The 27,054-nt window shown below is 39.8% G+C and overlaps 3 protein-coding genes across 5 annotated transcripts in view; 2 read left to right on the top strand and 1 right to left on the bottom strand.

The window, feature by feature from the left end:
- Window positions 1–384: 384 nt before the first annotated feature.
- mfsd1 (major facilitator superfamily domain containing 1) lies at window positions 385–9,396 on the top strand. Of its 3 annotated transcripts, XR_001167429.4 has the most exons (18): window positions 385–585; window positions 762–814; window positions 1,147–1,259; window positions 1,405–1,447; window positions 1,583–1,650; window positions 2,012–2,120; window positions 2,251–2,353; window positions 2,738–2,836; window positions 3,690–3,801; window positions 4,464–4,520; window positions 4,713–4,869; window positions 5,085–5,182; window positions 5,307–5,419; window positions 5,541–5,588; window positions 5,776–5,842; window positions 8,506–8,611; window positions 8,817–9,008; window positions 9,149–9,396. XR_001167429.4 is itself a non-coding variant. In XM_004543566.4 (17 exons), exons 1-17 carry the CDS (start codon window positions 441–443, stop codon window positions 8,874–8,876), a joined length of 1,551 nt encoding a protein of 516 aa, XP_004543623.1. In that variant the 5' UTR covers window positions 385–440; the 3' UTR covers window positions 8,877–9,396. The 3 variants fall into 3 exon arrangements, 2 of the variants coding, with proteins under 2 accessions (XP_004543623.1, XP_012772678.1); XM_004543566.4 differs by having other exon boundaries at window positions 8,817–9,396; XM_012917224.3 differs by lacking the exons at window positions 8,506–8,611; window positions 8,817–9,008; window positions 9,149–9,396 and adding an exon at window positions 6,690–7,560.
- Window positions 9,397–9,451: 55 nt separating this feature from the next.
- Window positions 9,452–10,441, bottom strand: LOC101472296 (P2Y purinoceptor 3-like). The gene has a single exon (XM_004544051.1). The coding sequence runs from the start codon at window positions 10,439–10,441 to the stop codon at window positions 9,452–9,454; it is 990 nt and encodes a 329-aa protein (XP_004544108.1).
- Window positions 10,442–10,904: 463 nt separating this feature from the next.
- Window positions 10,905–27,054, top strand: part of schip1 (schwannomin interacting protein 1) — a 237,586-nt gene continuing 221,436 nt past the window's right edge. Inside the window, exons 1-5 of the mRNA XM_014408516.3 lie at window positions 10,905–11,016; window positions 11,259–11,346; window positions 19,668–19,735; window positions 20,783–20,869; window positions 23,270–23,411. Of these exons, the coding sequence (XP_014264002.3) occupies window positions 10,994–11,016; window positions 11,259–11,346; window positions 19,668–19,735; window positions 20,783–20,869; window positions 23,270–23,411 (408 nt within the window). The 5' untranslated portion in view covers window positions 10,905–10,993. The remainder of the gene's footprint in view (window positions 11,017–11,258; window positions 11,347–19,667; window positions 19,736–20,782; window positions 20,870–23,269; window positions 23,412–27,054) is intronic.

Raw genomic sequence — 27,054 nt, 5'->3', positions numbered from 1 at the left:
TAAAGTGACTACTTTATCTGTCCAAAAATACTGCCACACTTTTTACTGTAAAGTTTAAAACCACTTGAATCCGCTTTCGTTTCTTCAAAGAAGAATTTTTAAACGCAAACTCCGCTCTTCTTTTTCAAAACATCCCTAAAAGACCATCTTTCGTTTTTCAGGGAAAGGTGATCTCAACAGTAGCTTTTAGCGTCTAATATTTCATGCTACATCGTGACAAACGTTACTAAACCTTACTAACTAACCGTTTGTGCTCACTGTGTAACACGAAACCTCGTCTGTTATTTACACTCATCCCACTCCGCTCAGCTGACTGTGCGCGCTCCCGAGGCGTACGCCAGCTTCACTGCGAACATAATGCCACGTGACGTGCATAACGGGTCATATGACTGACACTCTTAGGTCTTCCTCTCTGCTGTGAACCTCACAAATAATCGAACATGGCGGATTTGGAAGAGCGGCAGAGATTGTTGGGAGACGAGGACAGGGGCAGTGGACCCGGCAGGCCCATGCTCGCCATCTGCGACCCCAGCCGCTTACTGCACCGACTGGTTGTCCTTTTTTTTATGTGCTTCCTGGGATTCGGTAAGGAGTAAAAGGCGGCACGGCGAGCTATTTGGGAGATTTGGGACTAACTAAAGTTAAATACTATCAAGCTACTGTAAATAATGCACGTTGTTGTCTGCTTATTATGTATGAAATGTATAATAAATGCAATAGTGTCACGTCTGAGCCCCGCTAATGTGGGTGCTTTGTTCCAGGAAGCTACTTCTGTTACGATAATCCCGCTGCACTCCAAAGTCAAGTCATCCAGGTATTTCACACATAATTCAAACTTTTACACCAGGGCCTTAAAACCAAATGCAGACATTTATTTTAATCCCACACTAACAAGCTTTTGGAGATTTATTTTTATATAGAACAGAGGTTATCTTTTAAAGATCACCATACTCTATGTAAACAAAAAAAATCTACATAATAAACAACAAGAACAGTCAAATAAGATTCCTAGTAAATGGTGTTGTTACACAGATTTATTCAAAAACCTAGAGCCTACTGTGCATTGTGCTCAACACAAAATGATAGCAAAAACTAACACAAAGCGAGAGTCCAATGTCTGTTGTTTTTCTTCTGTGACTCGCCCAGGATTTGCATCTGACGACTGCAGACTTCATGCAGTTGTACGCCTGGTACTCCTGGCCTAATGTAGTCCTCTGCTTCTTTGGGGGATTTCTGCTTGATCGGGTCTTTGGTGTCAGGTAACGAGAAGAACCAGTCGGTTGTATGTTTTTGCCAACTATGTGTTGTGTATGTATTTTCACCCAAAAGACAAAAGTGAATGCTCCGTATGGATTTTGTACATGTCGTCTTGATTGGTATCTTTCCCCATGTTCTTGTTTACAGGCTGGGAACCATCATCTTTTCCCTTTTTGTCTGTGCTGGACAGGTAATATACTCTTGAAGTTTCAGAAGAATGCAGTTACAGATATACATTCTGTTTAAATCCATATAGCTCAATAGAAAAAATCCTTGGGAAAACTGTGGTGATTAGATTGTTTTTAACTTTTCTACCTCTGCATAGGTGGTCTTTGCTGCTGGAGCATGGACAAATCAATTTTGGCTAATGGAAGCTGGACGATTTATATTTGGGTAATAAAACCAAAACAAACTGTCTTCTAGTTAAACCTTTTTATTTTACTAGCATGTAAAAACGTAAAAAACAAACAAACATTGGTCCTTTTCTTGTTTGAAATAGTAATAAAAAACATGCAGTTTCTTATGACACTGATTCATATCAGCTTACAGAATATGAATGATATAGTCAGAAATACCATATATGGGGGATTCTTAGCGAACCCGAACACACATCAAGTCGCTAAAACAAAGTCAGTGTGGTGTTATTCAGTCACATATATTTATCCGTCAAGAGACATTAAAGTCTGATTCTAGGACTCAGGTTTTCAGTCTTGTTGCTTACATGATCCCTTCTATGTTGTCTTTTCTTGGGTAGTATTGGAGGAGAGTCTTTGGCAGTAGCCCAAAACACATATGCAGTGAACTGGTTCAAAGGCAAGGAGCTCAATCTAGTATTTGGCCTTCAGCTGAGCATGGCTCGCGTGGTAAGAACGCTCCAAATGAAAAAGTGCATTTATACAGGCTTTGAAATACTTGTATTTTTGTTTGTTTTGATATTTTCAATGAGGTAAGCTGTACAAAATGCATGCCACTGACTTCTCTGCTCATCCCAAGGGCAGCACGGTGAACATGAACATAATGGGCTGGATTTATAACAGAGTTACAGATGCTGTTGGCTCGCCTGGACACGCCGTGCTGGGTGCATCACTCTTGATAGGTAAATGTTTTACAGTTGCACTTCACTGAACCTGACTTGTCAGGTGAGTTTTACACTCTCAGACTCCAGTTACACCCCCTTTATTTCCTTGTTTGGTAGAAATGCTACACCCTTTCTTTTTTACTTCTAAGTTCAAGTAACACAGCTAGCACAAACCAACAGAGAGAAGTGATATAGAGAACTAAAAGTGCTGCTGGCTGTTCCAGACGAATCACAAGGAACAGAAGAAGTGCCAGTTCTTGTAACGTTATCCTCTGACATGCAGACGTTTCCACTTTTGCACAACTTGCAGTTTTGTGTTGTTTCCTGCTGCTTCTAATTTCACTGAACATGTTTAGTGGCAATAAAATGATTCTGATTCTCCATTTCTTTTTCTCCCCTTAGCTGCCATAACGTGCGTGTTTTCCCTAGTCTGTGCCTTGGTTTTGGGATTCCTTGACAAAAGAGCCGAGAGGATCCTCAACAAGGAACAAGAAGGAACAGGTAACATCTTCCCATACTTTCTCCCTCAATTTTGTGTTTTCCCTCTTTCACTCACATCAGTGAATGAATACTAGAAGTCCTTCCACAATCGTTGCAGATTGCCCCCGTGTGCAAAGTCAGATTTAGTTTTTGTTTTGTTGAGCTCTAAAACCAACTATCTGGTTTGACTCTACTTTCTCTGTTGTGTTGGACTTTTTGTTGTTGTTGTGTTCGTGGCAGTTATAGCCAGAGGTGATTTTGTGGTTCTAACCCTAGTCACATGACAAAAATAACCTCTTGAATTTATTTACATTTAAAATGTCAAGAATATCCACTTGGTCTTTAGGTTGAAATTACCAGAAGTTAGTTGTCAAAGGTCTCTCTGACCTCTCAAAACCTTTTTTTTTTGGTTGCAATGGTTGCATTGTGTGGTTTCATTAGTTAACCCATTTGCTGGCTTGTCAACAGTTTAATTTCTCAAAAATTTTCAGCAGAAGCAGCATTAGCAAGTTGAGTTGGCATCGCATGATGTCACCCTATTAAAAGGGAAATGAGAAGTGAGAGCGCTGAAGCCTGAAATGCATCCATGTGTATCCTGCCTAACTCATGAAGTAATTATTAAAAAAAAAAATCACGCACATCAAATATGATAAAATAATGAACTGATGGCATTTTTGTATTCAAATGGTTTAGTCTGCAGAATCATGGATGAAAACTACTACTCGGCGGGGAAGAAAACGTTTAAATTTGGCATGCTGTAGCATTTGTCAATAAGGAAAAAGGTTGACATGTGTTAAAGAAGCATTTATTCTTTTAGAGTTGGTCAAAGCAAATGGTGTTCTCAGACAGATTTGTTTTTTGTGTTGCATGTTAGCCGAAGTGATCAAGATCACGGATGTGAAGCATTTCCCTGCAGCCCTGTGGCTTATCTTCATCGTTTGTGTAGGCTACTACGTGGCAGTTTTCCCCTTTATTGGACTGGGACAGTGAGTACTCCATACGTCTGCACTCTTCCTCTAACACCATGTTTCCTCCAGTGGTCCTTATATTGCTTTTATAGTATATATACTGTCTGCAGAACGCTGTCTGCTCTGTGCATCCCCTGTTTCTCATGAAATACAGGAAGCAGCACACGGATCCAAACATCCAAGTGCATTATCTTTGTTTGTTAGTGGTGTATTTTATATGTTATTCATTTAATGTTAAAAGTGACCTGATTTAGTCTTTCCTAAAGTCAACATATCCTGTGATGTGCCCATAACCATTTAGCTTTGAGTGAAGAAAGAACTCCGACTCTAAATAATGCACTGTTATGGTTAAAATGCTTGATAAGAATTAAATAAAGAACCGTCATGAAGGTAGTTGTTCAACCTCACAATGTTGTGTTGTGATTAAACTACAAAGGGAGTTTTTGACAAATAGCTTTGAAGTGAAAGGACACAATTGCAGCCATTACAAAATGAATTTCCTTCACTGAAAGGCGTTCTCAGATCACGTAGCAACTGACATGGATTTGCCACAATGGGTCAGCGCTAACTGAGCGGATGGCTGCTATGAAAATTCAATCTCTCCTTTTGTTGTCATAACAGCCAAAAAGCTAAGCAGTGCTTTGTACTGTGAACGTATCATCTTGTCTTTTCATTCGCAGGGTGTTCTTCATTGAAAAATTCAGCTTCTCCCCAGCTCAAGCCAGAGCTGTCAACAGGTAACTCAGCTTAGGTGTTGCCTGTTGGGCAACTGAGACCAAGCTACCTTAAGATATTAGCACTCTTTATATTCTGCAGTTTTTGTGGCGGGTGAATTTCCTAAAATAGCGTGTTCTTCATTTAATATAAGGATATTCTTTATATAATGTTTTAACATGAATCATTCATTGTCCGTTGTCTATCTTTCCTAGTATTGTGTACATCATATCAGCCCCTGCATCTCCAGTTTTGGGCTTCATGGTTGATAAGACTGGGAGGAACGTGTATTGGGTATTGCTTGCAGTGGCAGCAACACTTGCCGCTCACATGATGCTGGCCTTCACTTTCTGGAACCCATGGATCGCAATGGTGACTTCCCTGGCAACCTTTTACACTGCACTTAAACATTTTGCACATTCATAAACCGTTATAGTATGTCTTGAAAATTGAGTCTGTTCGTGTGGATGAACTAAAAACTTTTTTTCAGTTGGAGAATTGTTTTATCTCGTGTCCAGTTAACTTCTTTGGTTTCAGCCAACTGAGAAATTGTAAAGTGAGATTCTGTGCATTTGCTTGATTTCCAGTCCCTGCTTGGCGTGTCATACTCCTTATTGGCCTGTGCACTTTGGCCCATGGTGGCTTTTGTCGTGCCTGAACATCAACTCGGGACAGCCTATGGCTTGTATGTGCCTTTTTTTTTATCATTAAGACTTAAATTATACATATTCTGCTTGTTTGGGCCACCCATTAACATATAAATATTGCTATATTGACACTGATGTGTGTTCTCTGTCTTTGCACATTAGTATGCAGTCCATTCAGAACCTGGGACTCGCTATCATTTCCATAGCGGCAGGGGCGATCCTCGACAGCAAAGGGTACCTGGTTCTGGAAGTGTTTTTTTGCGCCTGCATTTGTGGTCAGTACTTTTATGTCTTTTTGTTTCCCTTTTTTTTTTTTCAAAGTCTTGTTAGACACTTGTGAGTGCCATTGTTGGTTATGTCTTTTTTTGCATTGGTTTTCCTTCCACTTTCTTGTAGTTGGACTGATAGCCGCAGTGTTGCTGTACTTTGTGGATTACATTAAAGGTGAGAAAAGACTGGAGTGTTGAATTGTCCCACATTTTCACTCCTCTCTGTTTTGTGTTTCTTTATTGTCTCCGATTTTCTTCATAAGCTTTCTCATATGACATCTTTTCACTTTACTCTCACACTCTTTTCCTTACCATCAGATTCACTCACTGCTTAATCTGCCTATTTCCTTCTCTTGCTCCAGGAGGAGATTTGAACCTGTCAGCCGCAGCCAGAGCCAAACTCAGTAAAGAAGCCAGTTCAGATGCAGAGTGAGTAGCTTTGACCTTCCACACACCGTCAGTGCTTTTCCACCCACTTGCGCATCAATTAGACAAGCATCTCAGAAACGTATTGAACACTTCTCTCATGCAGTCAAGTGACATAAACACATTGTAGGTAGACAGAAACTTCCAATATAGACACAACTAATAGTTTTAACTACAAATAATAGTTAATAATGTATAGAGGTTATAAAACATACCAAAAGTTTTGGTCGATTAAACTTTAATTTGTTCAGAGTGGTTGTTACAGAGAACAGGGTTATGGACTTGCTAGGGATATAATACAGTGTATCAATAATGTTATGATTTCTTATTATCCACGCTTAAAATGCAAGAAACCTGTACAACATGTATTTTGTATGTATTATATATTATACATGTATTACACATATAAAAATGAAGCGGACTGACACAGACTTTGTTGTTGGTTCTGCAACAAAGAGAAATTTTAAAGGTAAAAATCCTTTATTAGGTTTTAGTTCAAAAGTTTTTTTTTTTAATAAACACACACAGGCAAACATGTTTTGAAGCGAGTCTTCTTTAACTTCAGGAAGTCATTTTCTATATTAGCTGGCTGGGTTATGTGCTTCGGCTTTCATATTCATTTGTACTGACACGTGCATGTTAGCTGTGGTTGGTTTATTTTGTACTCGCAGCACTGAATGAAACCAATACTTCTACTTTCAGTTCACAGTTACAATTAGAAAGAACGATGAAAGTCACATGTTTTCTGGACTCATGTAGAACCTGACTAATCTCTATTTTTATGTGTGTGTTATGACTTGTGCAGACTGATTAATATCTCCTGGTTCATGCCTTAATTGATATTTTCCAGATGATGATGATGATGATGAGCGAACACACATGGTCCTGGGCTTCAGAGCCAGCAGGCTGCAGTGTCCACCCCTGAGGTTTCAATCTGCTACCATGGGGCAGGACTGCGGTTCTGACTCCGCCCAGTGATGTCATCTGTGGTTCTTCACACCAGAACTGACTGTCTGGAATTGGGACTGTTGCATAACCTTGCATAAATGTCTAAATGCGATTTTACGGGACACTTGACAAACGACATATCCTACTTAATCCACAGTTACTCTCCAACGTGTCAAAGTTACTTTATTTCTACTTGGATTCACTCACTACTGACTTTTTGTGTGTGTCAAAGTTCAGCATGCTTGAAAAATATTTGAATTATCAAAAGATGACATTTGTACTTACAGCACAGAGTGAAGGGGTCCTTTGATTTTATCATGTACTATTTATTGTTAATTTAGCTTTTTAACATGTAAAATGGGGTAACTGATTTTAAATGTTTGGGGTTTTGTTTTTTTTGTTTTCTTGTTTTTACAAAAAAAACAACAACATTTCTGCACAACTGTTATTAGCCTGGTTGCAGAAAGCTCTGCAGTTCATTTATGTACACACCATTTGTCACAATTACTAACCAAAATCAGCCTTTTTGGACTGTGCTTGGGCACAATGGGCTCATAGTCAGTTCTAATATGTTTCATTGACCTTTGTGTGGCAGGTTATCTCAAAAAGGGCAGAGCTCTTTGTTTAAGTCTTTACTGGCTGATTCTCTTATTTCTTCATTTACTCTTTGCTGATTTGCAAAGTTCATAAAATTTTATTTTCTGTTCCATCATCAAATGTTACAATTACCTTAAAGATCTTCTTTTTTTTAATTAATTATATATATATATATATATATATATATATATATATATATATATATATATATATATATATATATATATATATATATATATATATATAAATATATATATATATATATATATATATATATAAATGAGATACACCTTTGACGCGCTTACCCATGTAATGATATTCACAGTCTCAACTTTTATAAACTCTTCCATTAATGTGACCTTTATTTATTTAAAGAGTCAGATCAGTTCCACGCAAGAATTGTGTTTTATCGATTGTCTTTATTGCTCTTTTATCAAGCTCAGGTAATTAATTCTTTCTAAGCACTTCCCCAAATTGATATTTGCTTTATCTTAATGGTGTAACAACATATTCAGCTTAACACTGACCATTCCAGTAATGTGGGAGGAGGATTTTGTGTTAATGGCAGGGTCACGCACTGTGGATGATTAACATTCACTACCTCAGTTGGGCAAATGAACCCTTATTCGAGTCTTAACAAGAATTTCATACATACATAAAGACAGCCAGTACAATTAATAGTACAAAAAGGGAAGAAAAAAAAAAGGTAGTTACACATTTAAATGACTATACTCAGAAATGGCTGCTCGGTCAGCTTGTTTGCTCTGTGGTGTCGGGAACTCACTGCAATTGTTTAACAGAGAAAACTTGTATTAAACTTTAACTGACATTGAACTGTGTACAAGATGACTGTGAAATGGTACAGAAAAATTCAAAGTTATTGAAAAGATCACATTTGATGCCATGAACAATGACATTCAATTAAACATTTTTTTTTAAAGCATCCTTTTTTTTTTTTTTTTTTTATTGAAGTAGTTCTGTAATACTTTTGTGTCCTTTTCTCTGTCTTCTGCAGCAGACTGGGTGACTAATCCTATTGTAATATTTGCATAATTGTGTTCATGTTAGTGTTGGCTGCAGAGATGTTCAAAGTGTCTATGTTATTTTATTTTTTCCTGCAGGAAAGAAAGGCAGCCAAGTAAGCCGACACAGGGTGAGCTGGCTAGACTGGCACCCATGTCTGCTTTTGGCTTACGCAACCGCTATCTCTCCAGGCTGGGCGCACAGGTATACAAACACACACACACTTTATGCAATTCATATTCAAAGAGAGCCATTTATTAATCCGTTCAGCCTCTTATCTTTACAGTGATAGAACATTATGTTTTTTCTATTATTGTTCTGTTTGTAGGCTTTGCTTCTTCGCTGTTGTAACTTCCACTGTGGGGGTTTTTCTTCTTCATTTAATCTGTCCTGTCTTCTCTTCGCTCAGATCCCAGACCACTTCTCCAGCCATCTGTCATCACTTGCTTACAGGAGTGTTCTGAAATGATGCCCTTCATTCAGCTGTCTGCTGCTCCAACACTGTCACTCTGTGCCTCGAGACAAGTATATGCTAAAATAGACGATGCTTTAAAAAAATGTCCTATTTTCAATGGAAATTTGAAGCGCTTTTTACCTCCAGGTTATTTTTAATCTTCACTTGAATTACTGTTCCGAGTGTTCGCTGATGTGTTTGTTTTATGGCTACATATTGTCACTGTTTGGAATATTTTAGACCTGTCTTATTTTCCATTTTTGAACTGAATATTTCTTCTCTTTTAGAAATAAGATTCTCTACATACGACAGAGGGCACCAGTTCCCACAAATGTTTAATGTCACCTATGACCACAGTGTTGCTGCTTTCTATTGAGCAGTCTGTTGATTGTGGTGTTGCTCCAGTTTTGCAAGTTAATTGCAAGATGACCTTAGTATTTGCATAATAATTGCACAATTAGTGAAATTTTGTATATTGTTTAGTTATGACAAATGCATTTTTTAATTTAAATCAATAAAATGAAGTATAAAACACAGAGAATGCGTTTGTAGGATAATTTAAATCACTGTTGTCTACCGATCACATCCCTTCACGGATTATACCCTTCACACCTCTTGCTGACCAGACACACAGTGGGCTCCACTCTTTTATTCCTCCTCCAGAGCCAGGCTCTGAACTTCAGACGCTTTGGCTGAGAACTACAGAAGTAGATGAGAGGATTTACGCAGCAGTTTAGCACGACAACCGGTTTCCAGACTTTAAACGTGATCATGGCCAGGTTCAGCAGATGACAGTTTCCTGGCATGTAGACTCTGACAAACATGTAGACAGTGCGGACAATATGATACGGCACAAAACAAACGGCAAACATGAGGCACACAGTTAAAAGGGTATACAAGCACTTTTTGCGCACACGCTGTTTCCTGGTATTAGAAATGCAGTCCGCGGCCCCGCAGTACAGCACCTTTATCATGGAGCAGTAACAGGTGACCACGACCAAGAATGGGATCAAAAAGCCCGCTATAACCAAGAACAGCCCATATGGAAAGAACATATCAAATTGCGTCGGGCCGGTCATTTCAAAGCAAACAGTCATGTTGTTGATCACACCCGTGTGCGCAAACACAAATGTCGGTGAAATCTCGGCATTGGCTAGAATCCAAATGGACCCTGACGCAAGGATGGCGAACTTTCTGGTCCTGAGGCGCACAGCAGCGATGGGATAGCACACCCCGATGAACCGGTGAACGCTGACGCAGGTGACAAACATTATGCTACAGTGGAGGTTGACCAGAAAGACAAATCTAACAGTTTTGCAGAAGATGTTGCCGAAGGGCCAGAAGTTTCCCATAGCATCGCTGATGATAAGTGGAGGAAGGGCCAACACGAAGAGGAGGTCCGCGACTGCGAGGTTGGTCAGGTAGATCACCGTGTTGCTCCAGCGGCGCGTCCGACAGATAACGCACCACAGCAGGACGCCGTTTAAACTCAGGCCAAGCAAAAAGACTAGGCTGTAGGACACCGGGATAAGGATCCTTTTATAGTAGGTGGACAGCGGGCAGATTTGGAAGTCCTCCATCCAAAAGGCCAAATCTGATGGTTTGATAGGCCCTACAGCAAAACGACCCTTAAAGGAGGCCTTTTAGTATTTAGGCATCTTTATACCTCACCTCTTCGGTTCTCACCTGAGTCTGTGTAGGGTGGCGTGATATAAAATATCAATCGTGCTGTTTGTTTAACTTGAGTCCAACCCACACCCTGGAAGTTAGTTGCTAAGAGCAAATAGATTGGCACACCGTGAGCAATTCCCAGCAACCTCCCCCCTCCCCCCCCCCCCCCCCCGCGCGCGCGCGCACACACACACACACACACACACACACACACACACACACACACACACGCAAAAGATAAACCGCGCAGAATACAGCGATTAAAGTCGATCGCCAAGTTAAATGACGCCGTGTCAACACGCGCGGGGGGGGCGCTGTATTGAAAAGCAGAGGCGGGGGGCACGCGCACACCCTCAGCATCCCATTGGCTGCGAAAATTTTCCAAGTGTGGTCGCTCACCGGCTGCTCCCGACTCTAAGTGTTCACTGCATCTCTGTCTGACTGCGGGTGGAGAGCTCGTCATGCTGAGGAGCGGCACGTACAGGTTAGTAACCCGCGCAGCGACTCGCCTTAGTCCCAAATGTAAAGCAGCAGTGTTTGTTATTTCGGTTAAACGGGAAGCTCCGGTAACGGCTGCTTCAAGCACTGATGAGTGATTTTAAAACCCTACGTATCGGTACTCTCTGCAGCTGGACACAGAGTACAGGCTCCTCGCATGTCGAGAGATTCTGACATATTTCATATTTTTGAGAGTTTTGCACTCTAACTTGAGTGATGTCCTTACAGAAATGTTCACCAAGGAGAGGAGGTGAGACTGCGCAGCGGGAGTCTGGCTCGGGAGAGGAAGCACCTTGCTCTGTGCATCAATAACCAGGTAAGATGCAGGCTGTTAGTATTGTTGTCATTACTGTAAAATAGATTATATATAATTGTCTGGTGCTGGGAAAGTCATGTCTGTGGATGGATGACAGACTGTTTTTTTTTTTTCGGTGAGGGAACAGTTCAGTAATGATGTCATTCACTTTGTCATTCTTTTTTGGAGCGCTAAGTTGACGCTTTCACTGCTGGGCACCACACACTTCTAGGAGAGGAGAGAAGACGGTGTATGTTGCAAACATCTATTAAAAATGTCTTTCATTATCCGCTTTTGGACTTCTGTTGCACTTTGGAAAGACATTAGAAAAGCACCAACATTATGCACAATGGAAAATCTTTTCCAAAACTATATTAAAGCCGTTTTTCTCCCTTGCTCTCTAAGTGCTTTGAATTCTGCTTCCCTTATTCACCATTTAAAATGGTAAAACTGACTGAGTTCAGTTTGGTTTAGGAAATTGCTTTTTTTATGTTGGCTCGGGGCCACTCAAAGATTATCGTTGTGGCCGCAACTAAAAAAGGTCTCATTAATACTACATATAGTGCCCTTCATTATAAATGACTTCATTTTCAGAAAGAAATAGTCATATTTCTATAGCCATAGTTGAACTGCTCAGCTGAATGGGGCTGGCATGTGTTCCTCATTGCAATGAGTCCTGAGCTCATGTATAGAGTTTAATAGCTCTGACATCTGGTTTGAAAGGAGCAGTTGTTGCAGTTGACTTGCTAATGTAAATTCTGTTCTGCTCGAGTCATCTTTAACAGACTGTTTCCATTGTGTGCTCGAGGTGAGTGTATAGGTGCACAAGTTCACCTAGGTGTAGCGAGCCCCTGAATATTTAATGTCGGTGATGTAGTGTTGCGCATTATCGGTGGCTGGGGATATTGAGCCTGTGAGATCTGAAAGCAGAGTTCCATCATACATTTTTCACTTACTCTGCAATATAGTATGATGGTGCCCCCCCCCCCCCCCCCTTTTTTTTATTTCACATCCTCCAACACTTGCTCATTTTGACTTCAGATTTTATCCTGATGTGTTTCTACTGCGCGACCTGACAGCTGAATTTCATCATCACTTTTCCAAAAATGACATTTCTAAATTGATCTAGCTCAGCTCTGTGACATGCCACGTCAGGGTGGATTCATGCAAGACTGCTGAGGAGGACGTGAAGAAGCTTGGTGAAGGACCAATCAGTAATTGGCATTAGATATATATGAGTGAGGATACAAATGTGGGTTACTGAGGCTGCTCCACTTGCTCCGTGTGCATGAGTGATTCAGATTCATTGCCGAGGTGAGAACCCCGTGAGAAGCGCATTAATCTATCTAGCTATTACCCCGTAATCAATGGAAAAGCTGAATTTTATGGCTATGGGTCCGTGTTGCTAATCATTTTACAGAGAGATTATTTAAGCAGCATGCCAATGGGGTCACATCTAATGGGGTTAAGTATAAAATATAAAAGGTGGAATATTTGATGCACCACTCACAGTTGGAATTTTGAAATCTGTTACCAGTATCATGCATGAAACTTATAATTCAATAAAAATCAAGAAAAAAATGTCCCAATGTGCAGTCTTTTTAATGAATATATTCAACAGGAGCTGAATATCCATGGATTTCATTCAGATCCTGTATCGCGGTACAGGGCAACAACAGAGTCTTGCATTTTAGGCACAACTGCAGCATTCTGTTATGCAGAGGGTTGTACACAGTACGAGTGTGGTGCCAGGGAAGGGTGTCATATTTCAGAAGTGCATTACTGTATCTCCCTGAGTGGGACAGAGCAGCGCTGAGTGCTGTTTGCGCTAGCTCACTCAAACGCCCCGCGATTGAGTTGTAATGATGTGGACGAGCAGCATGAGCTTGCACGCTGATGGACAGATGTGTTCTTTGCCCACCCCAGTGTTCGTATTCACACTGGAATTTAGTGCCACAGGTAAATAAAAAAAACACCTCTCCCCACCTCACGGTAAAACACACAATTATCTGCCAGTTCTGTGGTGATTTCCATCTCATCCCTTTAAAATGTCCCTGAAGGCTGGTCAGGTCTCAAAGTGTGAGCTTACGGTCTTTGATCACTGAAAGAAGCCCCCTTACCGATGATGGCCTTGTCTATATGCACTCAGAACTTTCCTCACCATATGTTAACCGGAGCAGCTCTCCGCTGGTTAATAGTACCGGCTGGGGAATACTCCCAAGTGCTCCATTTTGCATTTTGATGGGGTGTGTGATCATTTTCTCTCACCTCCTTCATCTCTTTTCATCACACCCCACCCACTTCATATCTTCTTCTTCTATTGCATTTTTTTTTTTTTGAATAACCCTGTGCTCACTTCTTCTTAATTGATAGGCTCTTGCTTCCCTCATTGTACCTCACCATTTTCAGCTTCTTGAATGTTCTGCATTCTTCACCGCAGTGCCATATGCTCAACACAGGCAGTTTTGAAGGCTCATATCGAATAAAGTATATTCTGAGTGCATCAGTGCGAAGGAGACGAATCTGCCGCCCAACCAAAACAGCTGGTCAGCAGAAAATTGACAAAACTAACAGTTTTGAGATCTGTCATCACGTGTCGAGCAGAATTACCTCGCAGCAGCAAAAGACGGCAGATCAAAAGAGGAACAGATAGTTAAAATATGTGCCTGTTCAGCCTTAGTGTAAATGCTGTGTGATGGCTCTTCCATTAGAGTCATTTCTTTTGATTTATAGATATTAAATCTGTGGATGTCTTTCAAATAAATAGGTATGTATGAGGGTTTGTTTTTTTTTACTTTTTAATTACAGCCCTTCATCTACTTTTTTTGTGTTGCTGTACCTGATTTGCTTCTTCTAGCTTTACTAGATCTACTCCAGCCAGATATTGATAGCTGTGTAAGTACAGCAGCCTAGGATTTATGAGAATGTATACATTCAGCTGCACCTGCCAGTTAAAGGTGTCTACATGTTATAATATAATCAACATGTAACTATTTTCACACGACACTTTCATTTGGATTTGTTTGTCTTTTCTTTTTTCTCTCTCCTAGTTTTCTCGTACCCCTTTCTCACCTCTTAAAGGATATAAAGCTTTCTATATAAGGATATTTATTGCCACTCTTTTACTGCATAGCTATAATACTAAGAGAAAACAAGATTTCAAATTACGTAATCACAGAAACACCTCAGTAACACTATCATCTCTCTGAATGCTTTTTTTGTACTTGGGGACTCAGACGAAAGAGTAAATGTTGACTTCCATATTACTCCTCTCATGCACTGCGCATGTAAATTGATTTCCAATGTCACAATTAATGAGCACCTCCAGTGGTACAGCCCTCTTGATTGGGTATTTCCTCGAGCTGATCGGCAAGTCGAGCGACAGCTAAAGAGTCAATAGTGTAATGCAGATGTTTCGGCGCATCAACACACTGTAATGAAATCCTCTGAGATCAGACTGAGGTGTATACGTGCTTGCATACATGCTGCTGTGCACGTATGCAGGTGCATTAACTGTTCTAGTGCAGTGTTTGTGTCCACGGGCTTGTGGAGGGGGGCTTTATCCTGTGGAGAGACAATGCTAGACTGAAGGGCACAAAGGCCCGACCATCTCCCACAAGTGTTTTGTGTACGTGTGCAAGTGTTTTAGTGTGGCCGTTCAGTGGTGCCTGCCATCGATCTTTGTGATAGAACTAGGACGCTGAGAAATAATGATTTTAATAACTCATCAATTAAAGGGAAGCAGACTTTCTGCTATGTGCTGTTGTTTTCTCTCCCCTTTATCCCACTTTTCCATCCATCTCCCATTTTTCAGCAACTTAATGCTTCACTTTACCTTGCATCCAAGTCTATTGATTGCCCTTATTTTGCTATCGAAAATAATGTGATAAACTTGTTTATATGCACAGGAGCAGCAGGTTTCACTAATATCCCCGTTTCTATGCAACCATGTATTCAGGTGTTGATTTAATCGATTGCCCTATAGACTGCAAGCAATATCCCTCCCTTGATATTTCTTATGTAATTGTAGAGCATTTTATCTCGTTCAGAAACCCAAGAGATTACAGTTGGTGGTGAATAAATAGTAGCTGAAAAAACAACAACAAAAAAAAAACATAGCTTCAGTAAATATTAGTAACTAATAATTGTCTCTTTAAGCTGTGATTTGTCAGCTGATCTTTATCATAATCAGTATCATGAAGAGTAATTATTTCTGATCTCAGTAGTATCCATATATTTTAGCATATCAAAATTTTTATATTAACAAATATTGTATAAAATATGCTAACACATTCATTCCATTTAACACTGCCATTGCCATTAGTCATGGATTCTTATGTTGGCTAGAGCATCTGGATGGAGTCTTCATTTGATACGGCATAACACTTGTTGACACACTTATATTTTAAATCCTTTGCCTGGCATCTTGAACACTTAATCCATAATTGGCTTTGGTTGGTAGATATGCATAAACATTTAGAAGAGTCAAACTATTACAGTAACAGCACACAATGCCTGTACTACATGTACCGAAATGTGCAAAACATACAGAAAATGAATGTGCTGTGACACAAAATTTTGCTCAAAAGATTTGATTTTGTATGTATTGAATGCAAAAGGCTGCAGTTGAAATTATGAACTTTAGGATGTCTGGGCTGAGAATATGTTCCAAAGTAGTCTTTTTCTTTCCCCAACAAGTATAGTATAAGTTTGTGTGGTGATGTTCAAACTGGGGTAGTTCTGTAACTGGACAATGCCAAGACTACATACTTTAAATAGTTTCTTGTCATCTCAAGGGGCATATTGTCGTCTAGAAAGAATTAAATTTGGAAACACAGGTTTTCCCAGACCTTTCAAATGTACATTTTGTCTTTTAAACTCAACAGAATGAGTTGTATGAGAAACACTGACATATGAAGTTCACACTGCCACAGGTGATCGTGTATTTTAGTGTAATAGAAAAAATATTTGTTGGTTTGTCTGCAAACTACTCCCACACAATCAGTTGTGCAACCAAACTTTTCACACAGGTATCTAAAAGGCCCCTAAAGGTTCTTACATATGTAATCATGTTGCCTAGCAACCACTATCAAGCAATGATCCATTAGTAGTGTTTATGCACCTATAACGCCTTATAAAAGAGTTGTATCATTTTAATTTCCTTGATTTAGCCAGGTTTATTTTTATACTCATTGTTGATATTTCTACATTTTACAATTTAGAGTATGAATATTATGTTACATCATTTGGCACATTAATTTATGAAGTAAGGTTTATTGTATTTAAAGATGAGAACAAAAATGTAAAGTTGGATGAATAACTAGATAAATGTATTTAAGGCGTGTGAATTAGTTCAGCCTACAAAACTCACCATTTTTCCAGATGTATTGCCAGTCCCATGCCCAGATATAAGACGTTTTCATCAGAGCATTCGGCATAAAATCGAAATCAATCAAATCATCAAGAATGAGCTTTCCATACCAAATTGGTCATGGTCTGGTTTAACAACAACTGCCTCCAGTGCTGTTAACTATCAGGATGCAAACTGTGGTCCTGTTGGCCAAAGACAAAGGAAGAAGCGAGGCTGAAAGTGTGTTCTGAGCCAGAACAAGAGAAACGAAACGAAAAGAAGAGGCTGGAATATGGAGATGAGACTAGGGATTTTAAATGTAGGAACCAAGACAGGTAAAGGGAGAGAGTTGACTGATATGATGGCGAGGAGGAAGGTAGATGTATTGTGTTTGCAAGAGAAAGGCTCTGGGTAGTGAAGAGTTTCCAGATGACTGGAAAAATACAGATGAAGCCGTAAAGGACACTGCCAAAAAGGTGTTTGATTCTTTACAGAGGAAAGAAGACAAGGAATTGAGGAAAGTATTCAAAGGAAAAGGTTAGAAAAGATAAAGTCTGATAGGCTGGGAGAGGTAACAAAGGAAAAAGCTTATAGTGAAATGTGTATGAGGTTGAACACTAAGGAAGGAAAACTTGTATTGATTGGCGAGATGGCTGGAAAGGATGTTAGGGTGGTTACAGATAGAGATGGGAACTAACAAACGAAGGAAGAGTGTTGAAAACAAGGAAGGAGTACTTTGAGAAGCTGATTAATGAAGAAAATGAAAGAGGGGGACAAATAGAGAAAGGTTAGTGCAGGAAGTGCAGAAGATTTGTAAGGAGGAAGTGAGGACAGCTATGAAGAGATGGAAGGACTGGTGTTCCAGAAGACATACCTGTGGATGTGTGATGGTGTCTAGAAGAGAGGTCAACGGACATTTTAACCAGAATGTTTAACACAATCCTGGAGAGTGAGGAAATGCATACGTATTTGCAACAACACTGATAGAAACAGTGCTGTCTTTACTTCCTGTAGCTGACACAGTGAGGCAAAGAGCTCCTCTCCTCACTAACAACTAAAGAAGTTAACGTTTATGACACTGAACGACACTTTAGGAAGAATTTCAGTCGTCAGTAAACCTCCTGTTTCAACAACACTGAAGTTTTAGACAGTTATCATAAATGTTAACCTGTCTGGCACACACAGTAACATTAGCCACTTAGCAATTATCACTTAGCAGTGAGGGAACCATAGCTGAACTTAGCATAGAGTCCAAGACCTAAACAGAGCAAATGAAAGGTGAAAGTCTGGAGCAGAGCAGCGGTTTCAGGACTGATGAGTAGCGCTGAGGATGCAAAAAGCTGCAGAGAGAGAGCAGCAGGCAGCCGCAGGCAAGATGATGAAATGTAACTTTTCTATTTTTACAGTAATTTATTCAAATGTGTCACCTATTTTGATGTAGCAAACTGTGTGGTCAGATTTAAAAGTGAGTGCTCTGTTTTTCACAACTTATTTTTTTATTATTATTATTATTATTATTATTATTATTATTATTATTATTATTATTATTATTATTATTTTAAGTATAAGTAAAAGCACCCTTTATCCATAATGTATTTGTAACTTTTCCATAATGCTCTTCTACAATAATTACATTATTTAGATGTTAGGTATTGTGCTGTTTGCTGAACCCTTAGTTTATTAGTATGTTCTAAAATATATTTTATCTTCAGGGTCTGCAATGAAATTATCTAAATAATTTGTGAACTGGATAAAACCTCCAAACCAACACCTTTAAACTTGATCTTAATCTAATACCTGTTTCAAATTTGTATGGAGTCCTGGCAAAGTCGGTATCGACTTTGCAATTGCAGTATCGTGACAAGCCTAGTAATAACTACAGAGAGATAAAGTTGATGAGTCATACCATGAAACCGTGGGAATAAGTGGTTGAAGGGAAGGTTAAGGACAGGGGTGATGATCAGTGAGCAGCAGTATGGCTTCATGCCATGAGAGTACTATAGATGCAACTTTTGCTTTAAGAATTTTGATAGAGAAGGTGAGAGGGTTTTTTTTTTGTGTCTTTGTGTATCTAGCGAAGGCTTATGATAAGGTACTAAGAAAGGAACTGTGATACTAAATGAGAAAATCAAGAGTGGCAAAGTGTGGTGCAGTACAGCGAGACATCAGTGAGGTGTACAGTAGAAGTGTCAGTGAAAGTTCAAGGTGGGGGTGGGTGTAAGCTCAGTGATGAGTGCTGAAGCCCTTCTTGTTTGTGGCAGCGATGGACATGTTGACAGATGATATTTGCAGACAACACTGCCGTGTCTAGTGAGAGTGGGGAGCAGATAAGGAGAGCCTGGAGAGGTGGAGGTATGACCTGGAGAGAAGAGGAATGAAGTCAGTAGAAGCAAGACAAAATACATATGTGAGAATGAAAGGGAGACAGGCAGAGTAGTAAAGAAGTAAGGAGTAGAGGTAGTGAAGGTGGGTGAGTTTAAATGTCTGTGGCAGACCATTCAAAGCAACAGACAGTGCATGAGACAAGTGGAGAAGAGGTGGAGAAGAGCTGCCAGGGTTGTTTTTTAACAGAATAAAAGCAGCAAGAGTGAAAGGAAATGTTTACAAGATTGTGGTGAGACCTGCTATGACCTACTGTTTAGGAGAGTGGCTCTTCTTAGCGGATACCCGGCTAGTTGGCACCTGCATACGACATATGCTGCTATGCATCAGCATTATTCCAACTTACAAATCTGTGTTAATCAAGTGACTCAAATATGCGCCCTTATTTGAGGTTAGAAGGGACTGATAGCAACAACAAATTATAAATCACCTGATTTGACTCAGTTATGTAGCTATGCCAGGCAGTATGTGTGTAGGTGTTATTAATTACACATACAGATAGATATACTACATATTTATTATCATACAGCTTTTCCACTGTCATATGCGTATTCCATTAACACTGAGAATTATAGACCATGCTGACATATTGATGTTTTTCAACTGCCAGGAAGAAGTGAAAAGGTATCATCGCTACTGCAACCACAGCGGAGGCCAAGCTGTTCAAAAGATAGAAAGGTGAGACCCTGTACAGAAATCTGCCTGTTCATAAATGAGCAAAAAACCCCAAAGCACACGGCATTCTCCACAATAGGAAAATGCAATGTTGGATTTTAAAGCTATCAGAACCATTTTGCCATAACGGCACTTTATTTCACAATTCCAAAAACATTAGGCAGCTGTGTAAGATGTAAATAAAAAAATGAATGCATGAATCTGCAAATCTTATAAAGCCATATTTTATTCAAAATTGAACACAGATTTAAAAGAATGTACCATGTACCTTTTAGCATTGATGGTACCTTTCCACATATGCAAGCTGCGACTTTCATAGGCACTTGTGCCCCCCCATACCATCAGAGATGCAGGCATTTGAACTGATTGCTGATAACAAGCTGGTTCTTCTTCTGTACGTACACATGTATTCTTCTTTAAATGTTCCTATGTTGGAATTCTGTCATGACTTCCATGACAGAATCATCTGTTTTTAATACAGATCTGCCTGAAGAACCTGAAGCTCATTGACATTCCAATATTGACTTTAGGCTGTGCCTCTTGCACATAGAGATTTCTCCAGATTTTTGGAATGTTTTAATAATATCATATAATGCAGATGATGAGATATTCAATCATTGCAAATGCCGAACATTATTCTAAAACAATTCAACAATTTGTGCATGCATGTTTTTGCAGATTAGTGAGCATCTGCCATCTTTATTTTTGAGAAACTATGGGTCAAATTACTTACCTGTTACGAGTTAGTCTAATTAGTTACATTACCACTTAATTTTCCAACCTTTGTTTGCCCTCATGCCAGCTTTTTGAGGCATTTCCATCAAAGTGGGATATTTTTCTTTAAATGTGGATTTATGACATTTGCAAAACATTGTTTGCTTTTATGTATGTTTTTGAAATTGGGGTTTCACTAGCCTAGTATGTGCAGTAACCCTGCAGTAACAACTTATCATTTTTTAGATGATTTGCATACACCATGTTCTGTGTTGATGCCAGTATTTATATTTCCAACCTCACAATTATTCTTTATCTGCACTGTTATCGTTGTAGAAGTTGTCCACGTAGGAGTGAGATGGAGGACGACAATAGCCTTCACCGCCGTGATCAACAACAGCACCTAGAGATAAAGGCTGCTGTGTGAGTATCACTTTTGGCTGCTTTATGTATCATTATGATTATTTGTACAATACCCAGTCATAACAATAGATTCTTACAATATGAAAGGCTTTCATTTTGAATGTCATCCATGTTCAGTTCCTTTCAATTCATTCTGTTCTTTGGGGTCATGGACTTGTGGGGTCAAGGGTCACTTTGAAAGCATTAACTCTTGTCAGCTTTCATCTACGCAGTTACACACTTGTAGGTGCGACAGGGAAGAACAGCTCTGGCTTCAGGCTCTCACTTCATTGGAAGCCAAGGATAGAAAAAAAAACAATTTCTCTATAGGATAAAAAAACGTTGACAGATAAGGAAAAAGTGTTTGGATGAACTCAGAGAAAAGTCAATGAAACAGGAATACACGGAAATGGAGAGACTGAAAAAGCAAAGGGAAAAGGAGAAGCGAAGGAAGCGAAGGAAGAAGAAAAGGTAGTGGCTTGGAGCTAGAAGATGTGGTTTAATTCAATTTGTTCCATTTGCCTCAGCTGTCTCTCTGCTCCACTGGAGGTGAATGTGTTTCTCCATCGGGTAATTGATCCTACACTCCATCCTGGAGTCTGCTGTTGAGGTGACTACTGGGATGAAAGTGAGCGGAAAGTGAAAGATGGAGAGAAAGCTGTCTGTAGGTTGGAAACATAGGCTGGGAGAGGACAAGGTAAAAGGAAAACATAGACAAAGTTAAGCAAGAAACTGAGGAGAAAGATGTTTGAGAATGGCCAAGAAGGAGAAGTTGTCTTGGAAATTCAAAGAGCTAAATAAGAAGATGAGTTAAAGAAAGAGAGACAGAAATCTGGTGTGATGCACTTGTTTACTTAATATCTTGCATCTTGGCAATATTCCTTCAGTTTTATGAAGAAACAGAACTGGAAGTGAACTATTTCACTTCCAGTTCTGTGTTCACTGTGTTTGTGCTTTTTTGTTTGTTTGATTTTTTGGTGAGCATTCAAATTTAAGTTAACCTTTATTCATAATGATAGCAAATTAAAAAAAGAAGAAGCAAGAAACCTGTTTTGGCTCAGTCTTACAACTATGCCAGACAGACAGTATATATACTCACACATATACTGCAAATTCATTATTGTATGCTATCATACAAGAACAAGCCCAGCAGTACTGCAGATGTGCTTAAAGCTCTGCACCAAAGCTGTTAAATTTGATAAAAATTAAGTGATCGGAGAATAAAGAATGAGCTGTGTTACATTTCTTTAATGGGTAATTGTTAGACTTACTTCTTTACGCCTTCTTAGGTATTTCTATGCTCTCCAGCCACTTTGTTAAGTAAACTGAATTACTGCCAATCACGTGATACCAACAAAGGTATTTCGAGGTTGGTTGACCTCCTGAAGTACAAACCATGTATCAGAAAAGGTAATAATGTGATTTGATTTGATTCAGAAAATTTTAAACTACTTCACATTTATCTCAGGTTTATGGTCAGACAAAGAGAAAATAGTGAACATCTGTTGATGTTAAAGGAGAATAGACAGACTGTGTTGATCTTACAGTAATGCTACAGTAACAAAAATAAGACATTTATACAAACAAGGTATCAGAAGAGCATTTGTGAATGCACAGCATATCCAACCTTGAAGCAGATGGGCAGCAGAAGACCACACCGGGTGACACTCCTGTTGGCTAAGAACAGGAAGCTGTGGCTACAATTCACACTAGCTCACAAAAATTGGACAATAGACAACTGGAAAAACGTTCTCTGGACTGACTCTTTCTGCTGCATCAATGAGATAGTAGAGTCATAATTTATGTAACACATGAAAGAAACAATTCAGGTGGGTAGTCCTGGTGTAATAGCGTGGGATATGACATTAAGTTTACTGTACTCAAATTGCCTCCACAGTCACCAGATCTCAATCCAGTAGAGGACTTTTTGGATGTGGTAGAATGGGAGATACAAACCATGGATGTAAAGCTGACAAGTTTGTAGCAACTGAACACTATCATGTCAGTATGGACCAAAATGAGGGATGTTTCCAGCTCCTTTGTGAATCTATGCCATGAAAGAGTCAAGAAAATGTTTAAGACAGATTGGTGTCCAACTCTGCACTAGCCATATATCTAATGAAGTGTCCAATGAATGTTGTTGTCTTTTTTACATTATTTTTCTTATTTTTAAAGTGAGTAAGAAAAAACAACACTTGCTTGCCTTTGGTTATGGCAGCACAACATTGTGTATTTTATGCTCAGCAGCTATCACTCCAACAATCGTTCATCAAACATCCTTGAAGCAAATACTTAACATGGCTTCTAAAAAGTTTCAGCAAAACCATTTCCTTTCACGAAGAACTCCAAAATTTAACACCCTTTTTTTAAAAAAAATGCAAGATGTCTCAATAAATACATTTTGCTGACTTGTGTCACCAGGATCCAGCGTGCCTGGCGTGCCAGTATGTCCCGTAGAGAGAGCTGGCAAGCACAAGACAAGAACCGAACCAATGATCATTGGAGAGAGACTGTGCCTTCAGAGAGCCTCCAGGAACCTGTGATGACCACCAATATTTCACCGGTGAGACTGCGAAAACAAAATCAGACAGCCATATGGTGTGACATGAGAATGAGCCAAGTGCTCAGAGATGTCTTGAGTGAGTGATCAGCGGTGATCTGTTGTTACAGTAGAGAATGAATAACAAATGGGGGGAGAGGATGCACGGATGGGTAGACTAACAAAGACGAGAGTAAAAAAGAGGGAGCGAGGGAGGGATGTTTACCTCTAGTGTCATTTGGGGGACTGCAGGGGTGTAGGTGGATGGGATGCCAGCTGGCACTGTGCCCAGATCTGTAATTAGCCGTTAATTAGGTAAATTTTCAAAGCTGGTTGATTGATTAATGAAGTGCCTATGCCCTTGTCCTCCCCCATCTTACCCCCACACTCCCCCCAATCTCCTCAGGGAATGTGGGGGAGCATTAAACAATGCTCACAGGGCATGGCAGCCAAACAAAAGCCAGAGAAAAAAAATAACTGCATAAGCAGCAGCTGATAAACAGCGAGAAGACAAGGAGAAAAGAACAAAGACAGTCAGAAGCAGATGCAGAGATAAGGAGATGATTGCAGAGATGAAAAAAAGATGCTTTTAGATCGCCTCAACTTCTAAGTGACACATGTGGACGCAGAGGCGCGCACATTAGTCTGCTGCGCTGATTCCCCAGTCTGTGTCGGCTCTCACAGTTTAGTAATCACACTGAGCCACACACACACACAAGCTACCCGCGCACTCCTGCCCACGTTCTTTGCAGAGACTCAGCACAGGGAAAAAATGATGTCATGTCTCCGTACTCACTAGTGTGTGTGGGTTGCATTTGTTTCCCACTCTCTTTTTAAGCAGTGTTAGAGGAAGCAAAAATCCCTTAGCAAACAGATGGGCTAATATCCTGGTGAGACTCAGTGAGTGTGTGCATGTGCTTTGTTTATTAGGTTGTTTGTTCTGGTTGAAAGAGTTTGTTGTTCATTAAACAACAGCAAAGTGTCTCGCTAATTAGAAACTTGCTGTAACTTAAAAACCAGGATGACAAAGAATCCCCTCTCTTCTTGAAAAATCAAGTATGTTACTCTTCACTATTGCAATATATTTAATAAATAAATATATTTTTTTATTTGCAAATTTTATGTTAAAATATGCTGGACTCATGAAAACGATGGACTGTATTATGCTGCTAACACTTTAGTCCTATATTATAATAAATTGTTATACAATTAGAGGAGACGTTGAATCGAGTTAAATACTTTTACCTTAATTGTGGCTGTTAATGTTATTTCACATCGACTGAACAATTGAAATACTTGTAATATCACCAAGCAGCCCACACCTATGCACGCTGTTGTTAAGTAACGCTTAGTCAGTCTTTTCCTCCACTACTTCAAATTGAATGGTGTAAAGTTTACCAAAAAAAATCTTTTGAGATTAAACACTTTTGCTGAGAGTGTTTACTGTGAGTCACTCACTCCCCAATCTGCCTTACCTTTTTCAGTTTGAAGCTCTATTTTGGTGGAGTAATGCTGGACAAGCTGTGCTGAACCTTTGCCCTCTGTACCGCCTTGCCTTGCCTTCTCTTGCACCTCCACCCACAGCACACTACACTCTTAACTCCATTTTTTTTCTTCCCCTCTCTGCCTTGTCACCACTCTCTCTGCATCGTTTTCTCTCTTGCTTCGTCTGTCCTCATTCAGACTGTATCACTCTGCTGTGGCTCTTGTGGTCGCTGAAGGACAGACATTCATCAGCATAAGGCCAGGGTGCCATGCTATGTGTGTGCATTTGTGAATGTATGTTTGTGTGGTTCTTCATGTTGGCTCATGTGGGCTTGAAGGACCTTGCTGCTGGCCTGTAGGGGAGGGGGAGGTTCAAACATACTTCAATATCATAGTTCCATGAAATATGCATGAACACACACACATAGAGGAGACACTGCAGCACTGTGGTTTTTCCTTCTTTACTTCTTCCAACATTGGAAAACCTCCTAGATTCAAGCTCACCTTCCCAGTACCTCCCAGACCCTCAGCTCTCTCGACCTCCTTGAAACAAGATGTTACATTTCAAGGGGTTTATCCAGATACAACAAATTTCAAGTACTTGTACTACAGTTGAATATTTCCATTTTATGTTTCTTTTTTTTTTTTAAACTTCTGATTGGCACACAGGCTCACAACTGACTGGTTGCTACACATAGCCCATGCGTCATGTAATGATGACTTCACCTCCACTTAGCCCATACACTTGTATTAATTAAAACATGGACATTTGAGGATCAGTAAATGAACCTTTCCTGCCAAGGATAGTCAGCTGTTTTTAATGAAACACGTCTTTTTTTCTCCAGATGATCCCCCTTGGGGGCACCACACACACACACACACACACACACATTTTTATATATATTTTATTCAAAGTTAAAAAATCTCAGTCTCTGGTTTTCTGCTTCCTGGTCAACTCCACTGACTTCCTTGACCACATGAATTGTCAGGATAAACAACAAACCTTTTTTTTGTTGAGCTGGCCTGAGTGTACTCCATATTAAGCATGCAGTTATCAATCGTCATTTAACTTCCAGAAACAGTACTTAAAACACTGGTGTCCACCAAAGTGCTTAACATGCTGAAGGCAAAATCACACTATTACAAGTCATGTTTCTACCAGCCTTCGGGCTAAACTAACATTCTGTCTGTAGACATATCTGGGCAAATTTGAGAACTTACCTGGGAATTGATTAGCTTCACTTTTGAATGCTGATGAGGTTGTGTGGAGTAGTGAAAGCAGAGATGCTAATTCAGTGATATATAACAGATCATTATCTGCAAGCTGGAAACAAATTATGTCTCTGTGCTCCCGCTTTATTTGACCATAATTGTAGACTAGTATTAGGTACCTTGTACAGTTTGTTCTGCATTTCAAATATGCTTTAAAAAGTTTATGTGTACATTTACATTTGAGCATCTATATGTGCTGACTTGATTGCACGAGTAGATCCCCATGATTCACAGCAGAGTGTGGCCCTCTGGGATGGTTTGGTGAGGTTCGTTCAGTCGCACAAACCGAAGATCAAAGCCAAAGTGTTGAGATGAGAATGGAGATAAAACGCTTCAGCTCGGTTGCTGTCATTGCAGAGAAAAAGATACAGCTGGTGGGCGCCTGATGAAATGATTTAAGTGATGTATAGTTAAGAGGCGAATAGGACTGTGAGGAGAAGGATGAAAAAGAATAAAAAGCACAGAGCTGACTGTATTAAAAAAAAGATAAATTACATAACATCCTCTATGCTTAGCTGCATTCAGCTTGTGTGTCCATGGCTGCTTGTCTGCTAACTGTGTTTGTGGACATTGATCTCCTCCTGGCTCTGTGACATGTTTGCACTTTTCCCCTTCCTTTTGTTCAGCCCAGGTGGAGGGAAAGTGTCACTGTAAGCATTTCTGTAGCCTGCGTGGGAGATCACTCTCTCATCTCTCACCGCCAAGAATCCAAAGCAAAGTGACGTCTTCATCTATGCCTCCACCTCTACCCTACTTAATCCCTTTTCCCCACCCTCACTCTATGTCATCCCTTGCTTTCCCTCCCACTGCCTTTCCATGCACAGTTACACATTCACATTCACAAATGCACCCTATGCCCTCCCCCTGCCGTGCACACACACACACGCGCGCACACACATCCCTTGGTGTT

Source organism: Maylandia zebra, linkage group LG14, assembly GCF_041146795.1.
Source record: "Maylandia zebra isolate NMK-2024a linkage group LG14, Mzebra_GT3a, whole genome shotgun sequence".
In the NCBI taxonomy this organism is placed as follows: Eukaryota; Metazoa; Chordata; class Actinopteri; order Cichliformes; family Cichlidae; genus Maylandia; species Maylandia zebra.
Note: the sequence above shows the minus strand (reverse complement) of the source record. Positions and strands in the feature narration are given on the sequence as shown.

Excerpts from the sequence above, each read along its gene's own strand:
- mfsd1 (XM_004543566.4), top strand. The coding sequence starts at position 441 with ATGGCGGATTTGGAAGAGCGGCAGAGATTGTTGGGAGACGAGGACAGG. Across the intron at positions 815-1,146 it reads TCCAAAGTCAAGTCATCCAG|GATTTGCATCTGACGACTGC; the intron begins GTATTTCACACA and ends TGACTCGCCCAG. Across the intron at positions 5,183-5,306 it reads CTCGGGACAGCCTATGGCTT|TATGCAGTCCATTCAGAACC; the intron begins GTATGTGCCTTT and ends TTTGCACATTAG.
- LOC101472296 (XM_004544051.1), bottom strand. The coding sequence starts at position 10,441 with ATGGAGGACTTCCAAATCTGCCCGCTGTCCACCTACTATAAAAGGATC.